The following is a 14,660-nucleotide window of genomic DNA, read 5'->3' on the forward strand; positions in this document are numbered from 1 at the left end:
TCTTTTCTTTCTTTCTTTTTTTTTTACACAGATGTCTTTTACTTTGACAAATGACCTGCAAGTTGATCCATTTGTATTTCAAATCCTACGCCACTACAGAAAGAAATTCCCAATAAAAGTATTATTTAAAACACCCTTGATTAAACCTGAGTTAAACATTGTGATGTACTCAAAAGTACACTGCAAATAATAAAATGGCAAATAATACTTTTTAGGGTTTAGCTGATATGAAATGAACTTTTGTAGAAATAGGAATGCAGGGATAGAAGACCTTATCATGGCACCAATTCATTAAATAAAAACATTTACATGAAGCTCTCCGACAAGGTCCCTGTGCCTTTATGTAATAGTAGCTTGTCTGTGATTTAACCATGTTGTCTGACAGGCTGACCTTTGTGCTGATTGCATGGTATTTAAATAAACAATATCAGGAAATCCCAAACTCTGTTTTCTATCATGGAGAAGTAAAAGTACCTAGCAGAACACATGTATCCTGTTCACAATCACCTGTATCCTGTCTGCCGCCATGAATTTACAGATTCCACAATGAAAACTAGTTGGTATAATAACTGTACAATACTGTAATTTAAATGAAATACATTGTTGCATTAGTGATTGGATGTTGAACGATTCTCCTGTGAGTGGTTAAAAGAAAGCAATTAATTATAGCTTCCCAGGGGTCTTGATCATAAATAGTAACAGGAGAAGGTCTTGGTGTACTTCAAAAGCTAGTTCCTTCCAGTGCAATCAGAAGAGAAAGTTACGACAACCCGTACAAACAATATTTCAGAACATTCATATACACATTAAACACAATCCATGCAGTGCAACTGGAGCCAGTAAACATTGAACAATGAGCTCCACTGACCCCGAGGGATTCCACACATTTACGTACATCTTCCTGTAGGGCAAAGGTTGCCTTTTTAACTAACATTGTTTTTCCGTAACAGCTCTTTTTTCAGGGAAATTCAACCAAACCATACCTCATTGTCACATTGAGGTGTAAATGTGGATTTGGAAAGTAAAATATCTTTAATGTTGCTGTCCATTCGAGATGGCTCAACAGCCTTCGTTCTTGTTCAGATGTGCTAGAAAGTATTCCATTTAAAAGTGAGCATTCGTTTCCATTATCCCTCAGCCAAGGTTCAGCAGATCAGAATCATTCCAATAAGTAGGAAAACAAATATAATCCTGAAATGTCTTTGCTGGTGTTTCAATCGATAGTCCAAAAGAGGAAAAAAAAGTCAAGTCAAACTTAAGTTAGTGCTGATTTTTTACACTGACATCCTGTCATTTCAGTGCAGTGTATGCTGTTAGTGTTGAGAACAAGGACCCAGTTTACTTCTTTCTTTTTTTTTTACTGTGATCTGTCTGGCACAATCTTGGACTCTCCATTCGGTTTGTCATTGGACTTCTGGGACAGATGTGTGGACACAGTGGCTGCCTGAGCCACGGATTTGAAACTGCGCTTTCTCTTCTGGACGTTCTGCTCAGGGTGGAAGATGATGACATAGACCTTGGGGATGTAGAGCATGCCCAGGGACACCGTAGCACTCAGGCTCATAGACACGGTCAGGGTGGTGGTTTGAATGAACATCTGCAACAGAGAAACAGTCGGTCAGGAAGATCATTTTACGCAATATTGCTGAGAAAATCATTGGATTGTGGCATAAGTCTTTGGATCCCCATCAGTATGCAGTCATTATTGATCAAATGATCTTCCACAGCTTCAATAGATACAGAATATACTGTATGTCACCTCATAGGTTGTCACAGCGCAGTCTTTACAATTTTCATCTCAAAGCACAGGAGGCAGTGTTTTTCTCCTAATGAATGATTTATGACCTGCTATATGAAGTCAGGAAAAGAGGCTCTATTTATGGGCTTTGACCAGATCTTCTACTGACTGTTCTTCTCATTGCAAAGCAAACAGTAGTAATTTAAAGTGACTTCTCCTGAGATCTGCCTCCAATAAATTATGAACTCATTATTCCAGCAAACGGTATAGGTAATAAATAAATCAAGCCATATGTGCCATAAATAAGATATATTTGTGCCATAAATAAGTCATCAATTGTACACTATCCTCTGCAGCAATGGCACATCTTGGTATCTCACATGATGATGCGTATATCGTTTCTTTTATCATCTCTATTATTCCTTTTATTTGATCGTCTTAATGGTCTCCATTTCTATAAAGAAGCTGTAGTGTACAAAGTGGCTTGTATTCATGAACTTGGCCTAAGGCGAGCAGAGACACTGATTCAACAACAGTGAATGGTTCCTCCATATGTAAATACAGACATCACGCAGGTAGATCATTTTGTCCCACACGTGCTCTTACACATGATTGGAGGATAACAGCCCATCAGCTGGATAAAAGTTAGTGTCTATATATAGATCTTTTTTCAGTGATGATTAATTGAATGGGATGGCTGAATTGGTCTACAAGGGGTCCCTACAATCCCTCAGCTCAGCTGACCTCCTTTCTATCCAGCCTCTCTTTTCTTAATTCACTTAATTTCCGTTTGGAGGAGGTGAAAAGACTTTGAAAGCCCCTCGGGCTTCAATTGTTTCAGCCTGAATGATTCATAATACAGCTCTCTATTAGTCAAAGCATATATCTGTTTTTCAAATATTCCCCTGTCAGTCTTGGACTTAGTGAGGGCAGAAATAGCCCACAAGCTAAATTAAACTCAATAGTCCGTACAGTGACGGCAGGATGTCCTGTGAGTACAGAAGGAAGCAAATGCGATATGACAGACAACAAGCTCAGGCTTTCCTTTGAACGTCCGAGGGATTCATTTTCTCTCTTACCGTTACCACATGTTATTGTGTATTGCATAATTCTACAGATCTCTGGGAATTCTCCCCATATAACAGATCTACAATGTGCTGTGTAAGTCACCATTATAAATCTCCAGAGGTTAATTTAAACAAAATCTGTACAGGTAAACTAAACTTACCAATAAAAACCAATTGCCCTATCTCTTGATTGTTCAATCAATGATTGCACAATAATGTGGTGATTAACTGAAAACCATAATTAATCTAAAAATAATAATTTGGCAAACTTTATTTTGCTTGTTTTGATAAGTGGATCCATCGCCACATATCTTAATACGTTAAGCTGTTCATTTTTATTGAATAAAAATCAAAATAAAATGCACAATTTAAATTTTGAAATTGATGTAACAAGTACTTAAACACATCACTATTGGATGTTGTGTTGGGCTATCTCTCACTAATTAAGAGGTTCAATTAAGGGTAATTAATGTGCATATTGATAAATGATAACCTTCTGCACATGGATTGACATTTCTGTAAATCTTACAGTATTTCTATTTTGGATTCATTTTCGATAACATGCCCTGGAAATGTGTGACAGTTCCAGAAGGCACATAACAGCAACGGCCCTATCAGAGAACAGTGGCAACATATAACTGGATAGTTATTAGTGATGCATTAAGTGAAGCATTCATTTATAAGCAGCAGCCTAATGGCTAAACTGGCAATAATCTCAAGTACATGAAATACTGTTGGGTTGATCAGTTTGTAGATGCCTCACATTAAGAAGTCGTGTTTTGTTAGCAAATTCTGGATCTTCCACATGAAAAATATATTTCCCGCAAAAATGACTTGGTGTTAAAATATTAGGAAACGATAAAACTAAAGTAGTCAGGTGGTGTAGAAGTTCTTTAAATCTGAGAAGAGGTGGCCAGTAATGATTATATAAATTTGAAATCCCCACCTTCTCAGTTGACTGAGCTGTGCCAAAGAAGATTGGTACAAAAGCAAGCCAGATGATGCAGGTGGTGTACATGGTGAAACCGATGGGTTTGGCCTCGTTGAAGTTCTCAGGAACTCCTCTGCTCTTGATGGCATACACGGTGCAGGTGATCATCAGAACAATACTGTAGCTCAGACAAAATATGAGTGACAGATCGGACATGTCACACTTAAGGAGTCCACGGGCAAACTCTGGGTTTGGAGGCTTTTGCTCCTCATAGTCAATGATGGTGTGGGGGGGCATGACCCCAAACCAGATGAACACTCCCAGAACCTGAAGAGAAAGGAGCATTATTTACAGTGTAACAAAGGATCTACATGATGTGTGTGTGAGAGTGGCATTTGTGTGAATACCTGCACTGCGATGAGTATAAAAGTGATTATAAGCTGAGAGGTCGGACTGATGAACTTTGGGGGCGTGACCGACTTCTTGCCCTGTTCGAAGATGCGGTAGATGCGGTTGGTCTTGGTGAGCATGGCAGAGTAGCTGATGCTCATGCCAAGCCCCAGCAGCAGCCTCCTGAAGGCGCACACAGCCACACTGGGCTCTGCTATCATAAGGAAGGTAATGAGGTAGATGAGGAAGATGCCCGTCAGCAACACATAGCTGAGCTCCCTGCCTGACGCTCGAACAATAGGCGTGTCGTTAAAGCGGATGAAGGTGACAATGACTCCAGTGGTCGCCAGGATGCCCAGGATTGCAATGAAGACAGGAATGATGGCCCAGGGGGAGCTCCACTCCAGCTTAATGATAGGTGTGGGCCGACAGCCTGTGCGATTCTTAAACGGCCTCATGTCGAAGGGGCACATGTCACAGGAGAACTCATCCAGGAGGTACTGGTAGCCATCACAGAGCTCGCAGTGCCAGCAGCAGGGTACACCTTTTACCATCTTTTTCCTCTCTCCAGACTCACAGGGGAAACTGCACACTGACTCTGGGACCTTACGGTCACCACCTGACCACTGCATGTCATCAGGCTAGAGTGGATGTAAAACACACACATTGTGTTATTGTACTTGAAGGACAGGCACTGGGAACGACAATGTAGAAAGCTAGGCCTTGCTGTCATTAATTCAGGCGGACACTGTTTGGATTAAGCCTTTAAACATTAATTGGCTGTTCCTTACTAATTTTAGAATGCAAACGAATTTCTGCCACATCAGCGTAATCTAATGTGACAGGGAATCAGGGTCAAATGTCAAATTAATTGGCTGAAAAGCAACAATATGGCTCTCATTCTGGATATCTGGCATTAAAATAATGTTTTGTCTGTCAAGACAAGAAGCGTAGACATAGCAAGCCTATTACTGGCTGGTTTCAGACAGTACTGCCACAAAATACACACACTTATACAGACACACAGCCGACAGTCTTTTATGAGCTAACTTGTCTCTGGCTATAGCTTTATAGTTAGCCAACAAACACGACAGTGGTATCTTACCAAAATGTCTAACTCTCTGTAAAATTTTTACCTCAAATAGACCAAAAATAAAAATTTACATCGATTCGGAGGTGGTTTGTCCACTGGCCGATGACCCTGTAGCCAGGGTTGGTGACGTTTGATAGTTGGTACTGGAAGATGTCATAACGACCAGGAGCGTCTCCGTTCTCATTAAACATCACTCCAGTTCCTGCACTGCCTGTTTGATAGAGACAAAGTTTTAATGAGCTGTGTACGTCCAATAAAGCAAAGTAGTGAGTCAGAGGAGATAAGGCTTTTAAGATCTTTAAACTGAATACATGCAAGTTTTGACTTGCCACTGTAACTTTGCTAAATGTGCTCATGATGTTGGGTCTTTGTAGAAAACATGACAAAGTGTAAGTGTCTTGAGATAACGCTTGTTGTGAATTGGCGATATACAAATAAAGATTGATTGACTGATTGTTTGATCCCCATCCTCAGTGGCAGGGAAAACACCCACACAAAGTTGAATACAGCTTGTGTTTGCTTGCTTCAGTCTTGTGCAATCGTGTGAAAGCTGAGTGCAGGAAGCTCTTTAGTGAAGGTTCTACACCATGCATACAGTTATCCAGTGCACTCTGCTCTGTTGCCCTAACGTGATTGAATGTTGGTCTTAGGTCCCTGCAGGCGCTCACTCAGGAAATCTTCCATACAAGCCAAGGTCATCCAGCAAGAGGAGAGCAGTAAATAGGATGCTTTCATAGAACACTTTTTTTCTTTCTTTTTCCAAACTGTGATTTTTTTTTTTTTTTTAAATGAAAGACGAGGATGAAAAGCAGGAGCATTGTGTATACAGAAGAGCGAGGAGCCTGCCCTAGGGTAGGGACATGCTTTGAAGAAATATGCTGTATTCTGTAGCTAGGTGCATTAGCAGAAACATTTCAAGGCCTCCGACTTGAAGCTGACCTTCCTTTTCTTTTTTTCTTTTTTTAAATTAGCTCTTTTTCAAACATTCTGTATTGATGAAGAGCATCATACATTTCCTAATTGGAATTTCTTCACCAATGTGAAATAAAAATTTTCAAAAATAAAAATAAAACAATGGAGTCTGAATTTACAACCTGCCTAAAAAGAAGAAAAATGTCATGTCGTAAGCTCACCGTTAAAGTTGACAGAGCGAATGTATTGGAGGAGCATCTGTCCCTCCACAGGGTCCATCTTCTCACAGACACCCATGGAGCCAGGACATAAGTCCAGGTGCATGCTGTGTAAGGCATGGGCCATAGCATACACAGCATCTATCACAAACTGTACCTTGCCCTCTTGCTCGTACTGAGAGTCCTGACTGATTCTTTCCTCTCCTGAGAGATGACAAATATCAAATGCAACAATGATGAAAACACTCAACCACTATCAAACACAGAACTACTTCAATTTAGAGTTTAATCTTCAAAAGACTTCCATAAACTGTAGCCTGCTCACCTGTACATTTTCTTCTGCCAAGTTCATACTTAATACCAGGGCGTGTTAATTTGCACTTGAAGTCATCCTCCCAGAATTCTGCAAACCAGATGTTTCTTCTGTTGTTTTCTAAGGATCTTGACATGAAGTACTGGTCGAACGCTAAACAGTTTCACATACAAGACTTAATTTCATGTTTCATTAAAGTGTCATGCAATCTTTGACAGCACATTACTCAGATTTATATTAATCTATAAATAATAACGGTATTATTGAATTATTTGAGGGAGTGGGCAGAAATATCTAGCGTCTATCACCATTAATCATTTCCTTTATTTGTTGCATTGATATTGGACTCATCTATCACTGTCGTTTGTCACAGTCTATTACAGATATTACTTTTGCCTTGAGTTTGTTACAGATATATTTTGATTTAATAGTGTGGCCCTACCATCAATGGATGCTCTTTTGGGCAGGATGGTGACAGCGCCTTCAGCCACCTCCTCCTGGTCTTGAATGGGGGAGTTTTTGGCCCCCCAGCTGTCCGAGCCAACAAACAGGAAGTGGCCTGTCAGGTTGGCCGTTTTGGCCGCCTGCAACACCCGTCTAAAAGAGGACAGATTTTACACTTCATTGTATACCTTCTACCTTATGCACTTGCAAGATACCAAGTGTGGTCATCAAAAAAGAGAGATTTGGCAATTAAACCTGAAACAGTATTGTTAAGCCCATCTAAAGATGATTGTTAAGCCCATCTAAAGATGATGAGCAGCTGAGCTTGACTCACTTGATGTCATCCTCGTTGGCAAAGATGATGACCCCACGAGCGTTAGAGGTCTCCATGAGTCTCTTGATGATCTTCTCAAACTCTCCTGGTCTGGGCTCTCTGGGAATCTTTATGGACTGTGCAATACACAGCCCACCTGTGTCACAGACATTGGGACTACTTAATGTGGCATAAGTGCACATGCTTGTTTTTCTAATTCACAGCACACAAATCTAATTTAATCATAGCTGAAAGAACATTATAAGTTGCCATGTATTGATATTGCAAACATTTACACTTCAGATCTGAATGAAGTAGATCTGAATTTTCACAAATCATGAAGATGAACCTGAATTTATTCCAATGCCTTGGTTTTTGTCTTAGCATCTAGCAAGATTGACAGTCCCATCAGCATTGTCATTTTTTAGCATTGCTACTTGCTAAGAAAATTAAGGTGGTTAACATTATAAACATTAGAGATGCTTAGCAAGTGCATTGTCACCAGTGAGGTCGCAAGAATGCCAAACTTAGCGTTAAATGTTTGCTCAAAACATCACTACAGCATGAGTGAGTTCCTATCTTGTCTGTAGCCTGAAGGCCTGAAAGTCTGAGTTGACAGATACAGAGCATCATACTGTATCTTAGACAGTGCTGAAACCACTACACTAGTCTAAATTCTGTAAATCAGGTTTTATTACCACATTTTGACATTTTAATTCATCTACAGCAAAACTAGAAAGTATATAATTGTTACTATGTTTCCATGTTACTGATAATAGTACCAAACATAGAGTACAGTCGGAGCATGATAACACTCATTAACCAAAAATAATGATCAGAATTAAAAGTCGTAAAGAAAAAGTCAAGAGCTAATAAGGCTGTGTTAAATCATGAAGAGAACATGAATGTCTGTGTGTACCTCTTTTTAAGGCTATTTAATTGTAATCAAGGATTTTTTTAAATAACTGTGTCGGCACTTGAGGAAAGGTAAGGGGATTATCAAAGAATCCTCTTTGAAATTCAGAAATGTCAAGCTGTGAGAGTGTAAAGAATCCAATAGTTGTAAGATTTTAGTTCACACCAAAGTGGTGTATCAACTACATCACTAGCATGTCCAAAAAAATTGTAGTCTTCAAATAAGCAATATAAATAAATGAGTAATGCCTTAATGTTATGGCAGTGAATTCATATTAAAACAGCAAGATACACAACCTGCTTCACGGGATATCTGGAGGAAGGCATCCACACCACTCTCTCCATAGTTGCCCTCTGAGGCCAAGGTGGAGACATAGTTCCAGCCCATGGCTTTGACGATGTCCACCATGGCTTGCGCTTGGTAGGAGTCCGGAGGCACCACGCGGGAGAAGAACTCATAGCGGCTTTTGTCGCTCAGCTCTGGGGCAGTGGAGGCATAGCTGATCTGGGGGATCTGAGACACGCATATGGGTGAGCGGTGATGAAAGGGTCCAGTCAAGTGGAAAAATTAAGCATCTCTGACTGTAAAGCTGATGTAAGCTACAAAAGGTAAAAAGAATGACTGGAAGAGGCAGTGACCCATGTCAGAGGATGATGCACCGCTTACTCACAGAGCCTTAACAGTGTCAAATGGAGGACTTTCACATTAGTGCTGACAAGTTGCAGTACATTAAAAAAAATATGAGTATAATAAAGATTTATAATATTTTGTAGGGCCTGTGTTCTCCTGGGTTTAGACAACTTTCACAGCACAGTTTGCTCAGGGCCGGTTTGTGCTGAAGATATAACGTCACAGTGAGATACAGATGGTAGAAACCACAGCTGTAAAAGCATTTGTTTGCAGGGAAAATGGATGAGAAGATTAATTTACTGGTGTGCTACTTCTTTAATGACACAGTTTATGTCGATAGTCTCAACCCTGACCCTGCTAATGCCGGTCCCCCAGCATGGCTTAACACCGGGCCCTCTGAAGGGGACGAGGAGAGAAAGGTAGACACAAGGGGTAGTGAAGGGAGAAGGAGAGAGGAGTGAGAGAACCATTTCACAGATTATCTGGAAGGATTATAGGGGTTTTAGTCAAATTACGTTAAGCACAGTGGGAGAGACAGAGATCAAGAGACTGGAAAAAAGGCTAGCATTTCTCAGCTGTAAGCCATACAATATATTTAATTCTGATGGCCATGTGCATCTTCGATCTACTCCTGTGTCAACTTGAAATTACCGGTAAACCTTCAAGTTACGGACAACATCTTCAACCAGGATTGATATTAATCTAAAAAAAACTCCTTCCATCACTTTTTGCCTAGTCCGCTGTCTGACTTGACAAGTGTCCAGAAAGTCATGTGTCAGCAAAGTGCTACGGTTTATTTGCATACAAATTTGTAATTAACAAGGAAACACATAATCCTTTCCATATGAATCCTGTAGGAGCATCTGCACCAATTCACTTTGTAAAATCAATGAGCCGTATCAGTAACAAGTATCCTCTTACTATCCAGCAATGCTGAACTCTTCTCACTGTCAGTAAATAGACAGATAGTGGATATTCTGTAATCCAGGCCAAGGAAACATGATTGTGGTGTAGCCCTGACCTAAAGGCCCGATAAAACAAAACTAAAGGTTAAACATGTGAGTGTGTGAGTTTCAGATGTCATGAAAAGGTGTACCTGGGATGAAAAAATGAATGTTGTATTTTTTTACATTTCAAATCGCTTTGAATTTACAAAAAGACTGGAGGTATGCAGTTTGGAAAACACCGACAACACAGTCTGCATATAATATGATTACGACTTTAAATAGTGCGTTTTTGTATTGGATTATACTAAATTGAATGTATTATTATAAATAGACCACCAGCCATAAATCCTTAATAATATGAATATATAGATGCATGCTGATACATTTTTTAATCTAAAAATGGCAAAGATAGATAAGAGTGCTTTACATCTATATAACCATTATTTTCAAATTGCTTTTTTTTACTGACCAGTGGTAAAAAAAAAAGAAGAGGAAAAGATATTAATTTCACAGTAATGTAAAAGAGAGTGCATCAAAAAGTCCTTAAATCTTTGTGTTTGGATGTTTAAATTAGAGTACGTATAAAATCTACTGAAATCAGTGACACAGTCACTCATGTTTATTTCATTGCGTGTAGCCCTCTCCTTGCTCGAGTCAGTCTTCTGATTAATGTAATGTTATTTCACCACCTGAGTATAAAAACCCCTGATATTGTTCAAACTTCATAAACTGCAACAGAGATAGACTGCTAATGGTAATAATTAAGCTACAGTTTCAGTTTCAACGTATCAAAGCCAACATGATGAGAGAATGTATGGAGAACGATAAAGCATCTCCAGCTCTGGCTTGGAGCAGATGTTCAATGTAAAGTTGATATGATTCTAGAAGCATCCGCGGTCCGGAGAGCAGCACATATGGATAGCAGGAGGAAACACACCATTTAGCTAAATCTACTCCACACCGTCTACGCTACAAGATGCTGTTATCCCAGAACCGATGTCATCCCGCTGCCCTGATGCTCTATTTTCAGCCCAGGGTCCTGAGCTGCTGAAAGGGGCTTAGTGGAGGTTGGGATCTATAATTCTGTAGTTAACATCTGCCTGTATGAAAGCTGTGCTTCTTGGCTCTCAAGCTAACATCCTCACTATAGAGACTGCCTCTAAGAGGAGCACTAAGACAGGTATAGATTTCATACAACATGTAAAAACCAATTTGGCCAATTTGATCCTGACTAATGTTTATCTAAAGACGTTTCTAGATTTCTGGCAGACTGTGTCAGTAAATTGATTAGAACATGACATAATGTGGGATTTACACTGACTCAATGCCCCATCATCACTGTAAGCAGTGTAATCAATTATCAAGGGTCAATCATCTGTAAAAAAAAAAAACAGAAAAAAAACTGGACACTGAACCCATTTAACAGATTAGCGTGCTGAGACTAACCCTAACCATGGACTTTGAATCCTGGGACATGGATCGACTGTCGACACGGTAACACTGTCAAATAATTGATTTTTTTAAATCATGTGTTTCAAAACCAGAAGCAGGTTACAAATGTGTCTCTATACGTAGCAGGGAACAAATGATGTATACCAAGGAAACATTGTTAAACTAGGTTTGTAGAATCCATAAGTGAACTGCAATTGAACTTCTCCATGGCCATGCTTAAGAATACACTCAATGGTGACCCCTTAATTATCTAGGAGTGGACGTCAAATCAAAGACACCTTTGATCACCTGTACATCTTGGCCATCAGCAGTTACTTAAATCAATAACATGAACAGGTTTGTCAGTGAAACGGGTGATCAAGTTCAGCTAGTTTGAGTCTAAAGACTACTTGTGTTAGTGTGTGTTCATGATATAGTAAGTCCTCTATCTTAGCATAGCTGGTGACAAGGAGATATGTTCAATACTTGATCAAGCTGATCAAGTTGGTTTGCTAATGTTGCAGTTATGTGAAACAAGATCTTCACACTCAGTCACAATGCCACTGCCTATATCTGAATATTCAAATGAATATGTTACATACACTCTGTTGTCAAGAGGTATGCTTCTCACACACATAGGCCCGGAAAACACACATGCACAAACAGGACCTATTGACATGCTTTAATGGAGAGATGTCAGAGTGGGGCTGCTACACACTGCTATGTAGGAAGTACGCCAGAGCTGTTGGGGGGTCCGGTGACTCGGGAAGTGACCTGGCACCTCTCCAGCTACCAGACCAATTTGAATGAATGAAAATAAGAGAGAATATATTTCAAAATATTATATTCAAAATATCATAATTTGGTTTCAATTTTTAACAGTTTTCTATCCCTTCAATCATTTAAGGCCACCTTTAATTTATCTCAGGGTGATGCATGATCTTTTATCCATGTGTGTCTTTATCCTTATTTGGGATTCATTTGGGTAAAAAAAAATAGTTAATGGCTTTTACCTGGATTCCCTCCACTAGTTTACTTAATGAACAGAGTAATTAAGTAATATAACTATTTTATGTCAACAAAAACAAGAAGGAAAAAGAAACTCACAGAAAACAATCTGAGCACGTTGGCCACCATGATGGACACCGAGCTGCCAGATGCCCCGATCACTCCAACCACTCTCTCAGGTTTTGGGATGATGGGAGGCTCTCCGTTTGAGCAGCGCACATCTGATGTGTCCTTCTGAATGAGGGCCTGCACAAAGGTAAGCGACTGTTCCAGGGCGTAGGTGTCTCTGGAGCAGGTGTCAAGGATCCGGGCTCCCAGAGTGATGTTAGGCAGCAGGTCCGGGTCACTGTTTATCTGGTCCAAGGCGTACAGCATGGCCTCCAAACGATGGATCCCCTTTTCTCTCTTGACATCACCGCAGGGCACCCCAGCAGGACCCCGGGAATGCACAGGGAACAGCCCCCCTAAGGTGATGTCACCCTCGATTTTGATGGACTGGGGCTGGGTGCCCTGCTGGGCCCAGGAGCCTGGCCCGATACCCACCAGCAACACCCACATCAGCTGGAGCCATATTTGGTGTCCTGAAGGTGAACTGATTTGATGGGATAAGCAAGCTTCTGATGTCATGATGATGACCAGCAGAGGTACTGACAACATCCAGCCACTCCCTCTACCTTTGACACCTGAGGACATTCAGAGACGGGCCTTAACATTTGATCACAATAACATTTAATGACAGGATGTATGCATTTTTTAGACAGATAAAAAAAGAAGAACGGTAAAAATGATAATTCCATTTATCGGTCTTAATGCTTTCAATTTACTCTTATGCACACATTTCAATTTTAAAGCTGTTTTTTTTTTTTTTTTACTTCATCACTTTGTAATCGACTTAGACCTTTCAATAGATCTGCAAGAGGTAAAACAGATATTTGAAGGTTTCTCCCTTTTCTTTACATCATTTTTGTGCCTTTTTTTGGTGAATTATATACAACTTTGAAAATATCTATGAAAGCCACATGAAATAAAAGCTACATCTTTGGACACCATAGATGGTCTGTAGTTGAGGAGAAGATTTTAGCCCGCATGCAGGATGAGAGTGTGCAGAGGAGTGAAAGTTGGAAGCTTTTATCATGGAGAGCTGAGAGCCCATGATGGAAAACACTATAAATTTTGCAAAACACAAAACATCTATAACGGCTTTACTGAATTTCATGCTCCAAAAGTTGGAGCAGATTCATTTTATCTGCATGAGGATCATTGAAAAAGGATCCCACACACAGTGAAAAAAAGATTTGATCTGGTGTGTGAATATATTTAAAGTTTGGCAGCAGAATTTGGTCATAAAAAAATATTTTGGGGTAAAGGATTTAAGTTAGTCAAAATGTCTTTTATAAAACAATATATGCCTATATACCTATATGCCTACAGATTTATTTTTTTTAAATTGCTATTCTTACTGAAAGTCACATGTATGATGTTCAATCTGTCTATATTTACATAATGCTCTGTGAAGTTGGAAAAAGAGAAAAGTCTTGGAAAGATTATTATCAATAAGATCATAATAAAAATCTGCAGCAGTCTAAGCTTCAATTATCAGACAACTGTTGCATAAAATGTACTTTTCAAATCTTTAATTACAGGCAATCTGCAAGTATAGAAATGTCTTCATGACAAAGACTAACTTACCAGTCCATTCTTCATTGACCAGTCTTCAGTTTATCCATCCCATGAACTCTTCCAAACAGGCCTCTGTCCATGGTGCGAAACGTGACTTTATATTTAGAGCCACGACTATCCTCTCCTCACCAAAAGTAAATCCTCTGTCATCTCAGACAGCCGCTGTGCACTCTCCAAAATAACCAGAACACACTGAGAACTGTACCCTAAAAATAATTAAAGACAAAAGGATAACTGTGATTTTTAAAGGCTTTAGGCTGTATTATCATGGCAGAGTCTAGGAAAAGTGGTGGAAAAGTGCAATAAAGCAGCAGTGAGATTCTACAAATCATTGGCAAATCCCTTAAAAGCTCTCTCTCTCTCTCTCTCTCTCTCTCTCTCTGTCGTTCGTTTTCCTCTGCGTGCATCTCTGTCCAGGCACTCCCCCCAGCATCACCACCCCCCTTTATCTCTCTCTCTCTCTCTCTCTCTCTCCCTCCCTCTCTCTCTCTCTCTCTTTCTCTCTCTTTTGAACTCTCTCCTTGCTCGTTCTGTCAGCACACTAATGGCCACGGATTGGGATTATCATGCAGGCGTCTGTGAAGAAAGCACTAGGTGCACTAGCCCATTTCTTTTTTTCATACAGCTAA

At 39.9% G+C, this 14,660-nt stretch overlaps 1 protein-coding gene across 1 annotated transcript; it reads right to left on the reverse strand.

Annotated features, from left to right (window-relative positions):
• Positions 1 to 11: 11 nt before the first annotated feature.
• grm6b (glutamate receptor, metabotropic 6b) lies at positions 12 to 14,421 on the reverse strand. Its single transcript, XM_065954989.1, has 11 exons — positions 14,041 to 14,421; positions 12,451 to 13,034; positions 8,632 to 8,848; positions 7,441 to 7,576; positions 7,105 to 7,259; positions 6,675 to 6,815; positions 6,353 to 6,553; positions 5,291 to 5,430; positions 4,144 to 4,767; positions 3,752 to 4,063; positions 12 to 1,597 (listed from the first exon to the last, which is right to left on the reverse strand). The coding sequence occupies exons 2-11, from the start codon at positions 13,006 to 13,008 to the stop codon at positions 1,358 to 1,360; spliced, it is 2,724 nt and encodes a 907-aa protein (XP_065811061.1). The 5' UTR covers positions 13,009 to 13,034; positions 14,041 to 14,421; the 3' UTR covers positions 12 to 1,357.
• Between the last annotated feature and the right edge of the window lie 239 nt (positions 14,422 to 14,660).

Source organism: Labrus bergylta, chromosome 5, assembly GCF_963930695.1.
Source record: "Labrus bergylta chromosome 5, fLabBer1.1, whole genome shotgun sequence".
NCBI classification, from domain to species: domain Eukaryota; kingdom Metazoa; phylum Chordata; class Actinopteri; order Labriformes; family Labridae; genus Labrus; species Labrus bergylta.

Coding starts and splice junctions, on each gene's coding strand:
- grm6b (XM_065954989.1), bottom strand. CDS start 13,008: ATGTTGTCAGTACCTCTGCTGGTCATCATCATGACATCAGAAGCTTGC. Junction 4,768..5,290: donor CAAACCACCTCCGAATCGAT/GTAAATTTTTAT, acceptor CATCCACTCTAG/CCTGATGACATGCAGTGGTC. Junction 1,598..3,751: donor CAGCTCAGTCAACTGAGAAG/GTGGGGATTTCA, acceptor TCTCTGTTGCAG/ATGTTCATTCAAACCACCAC.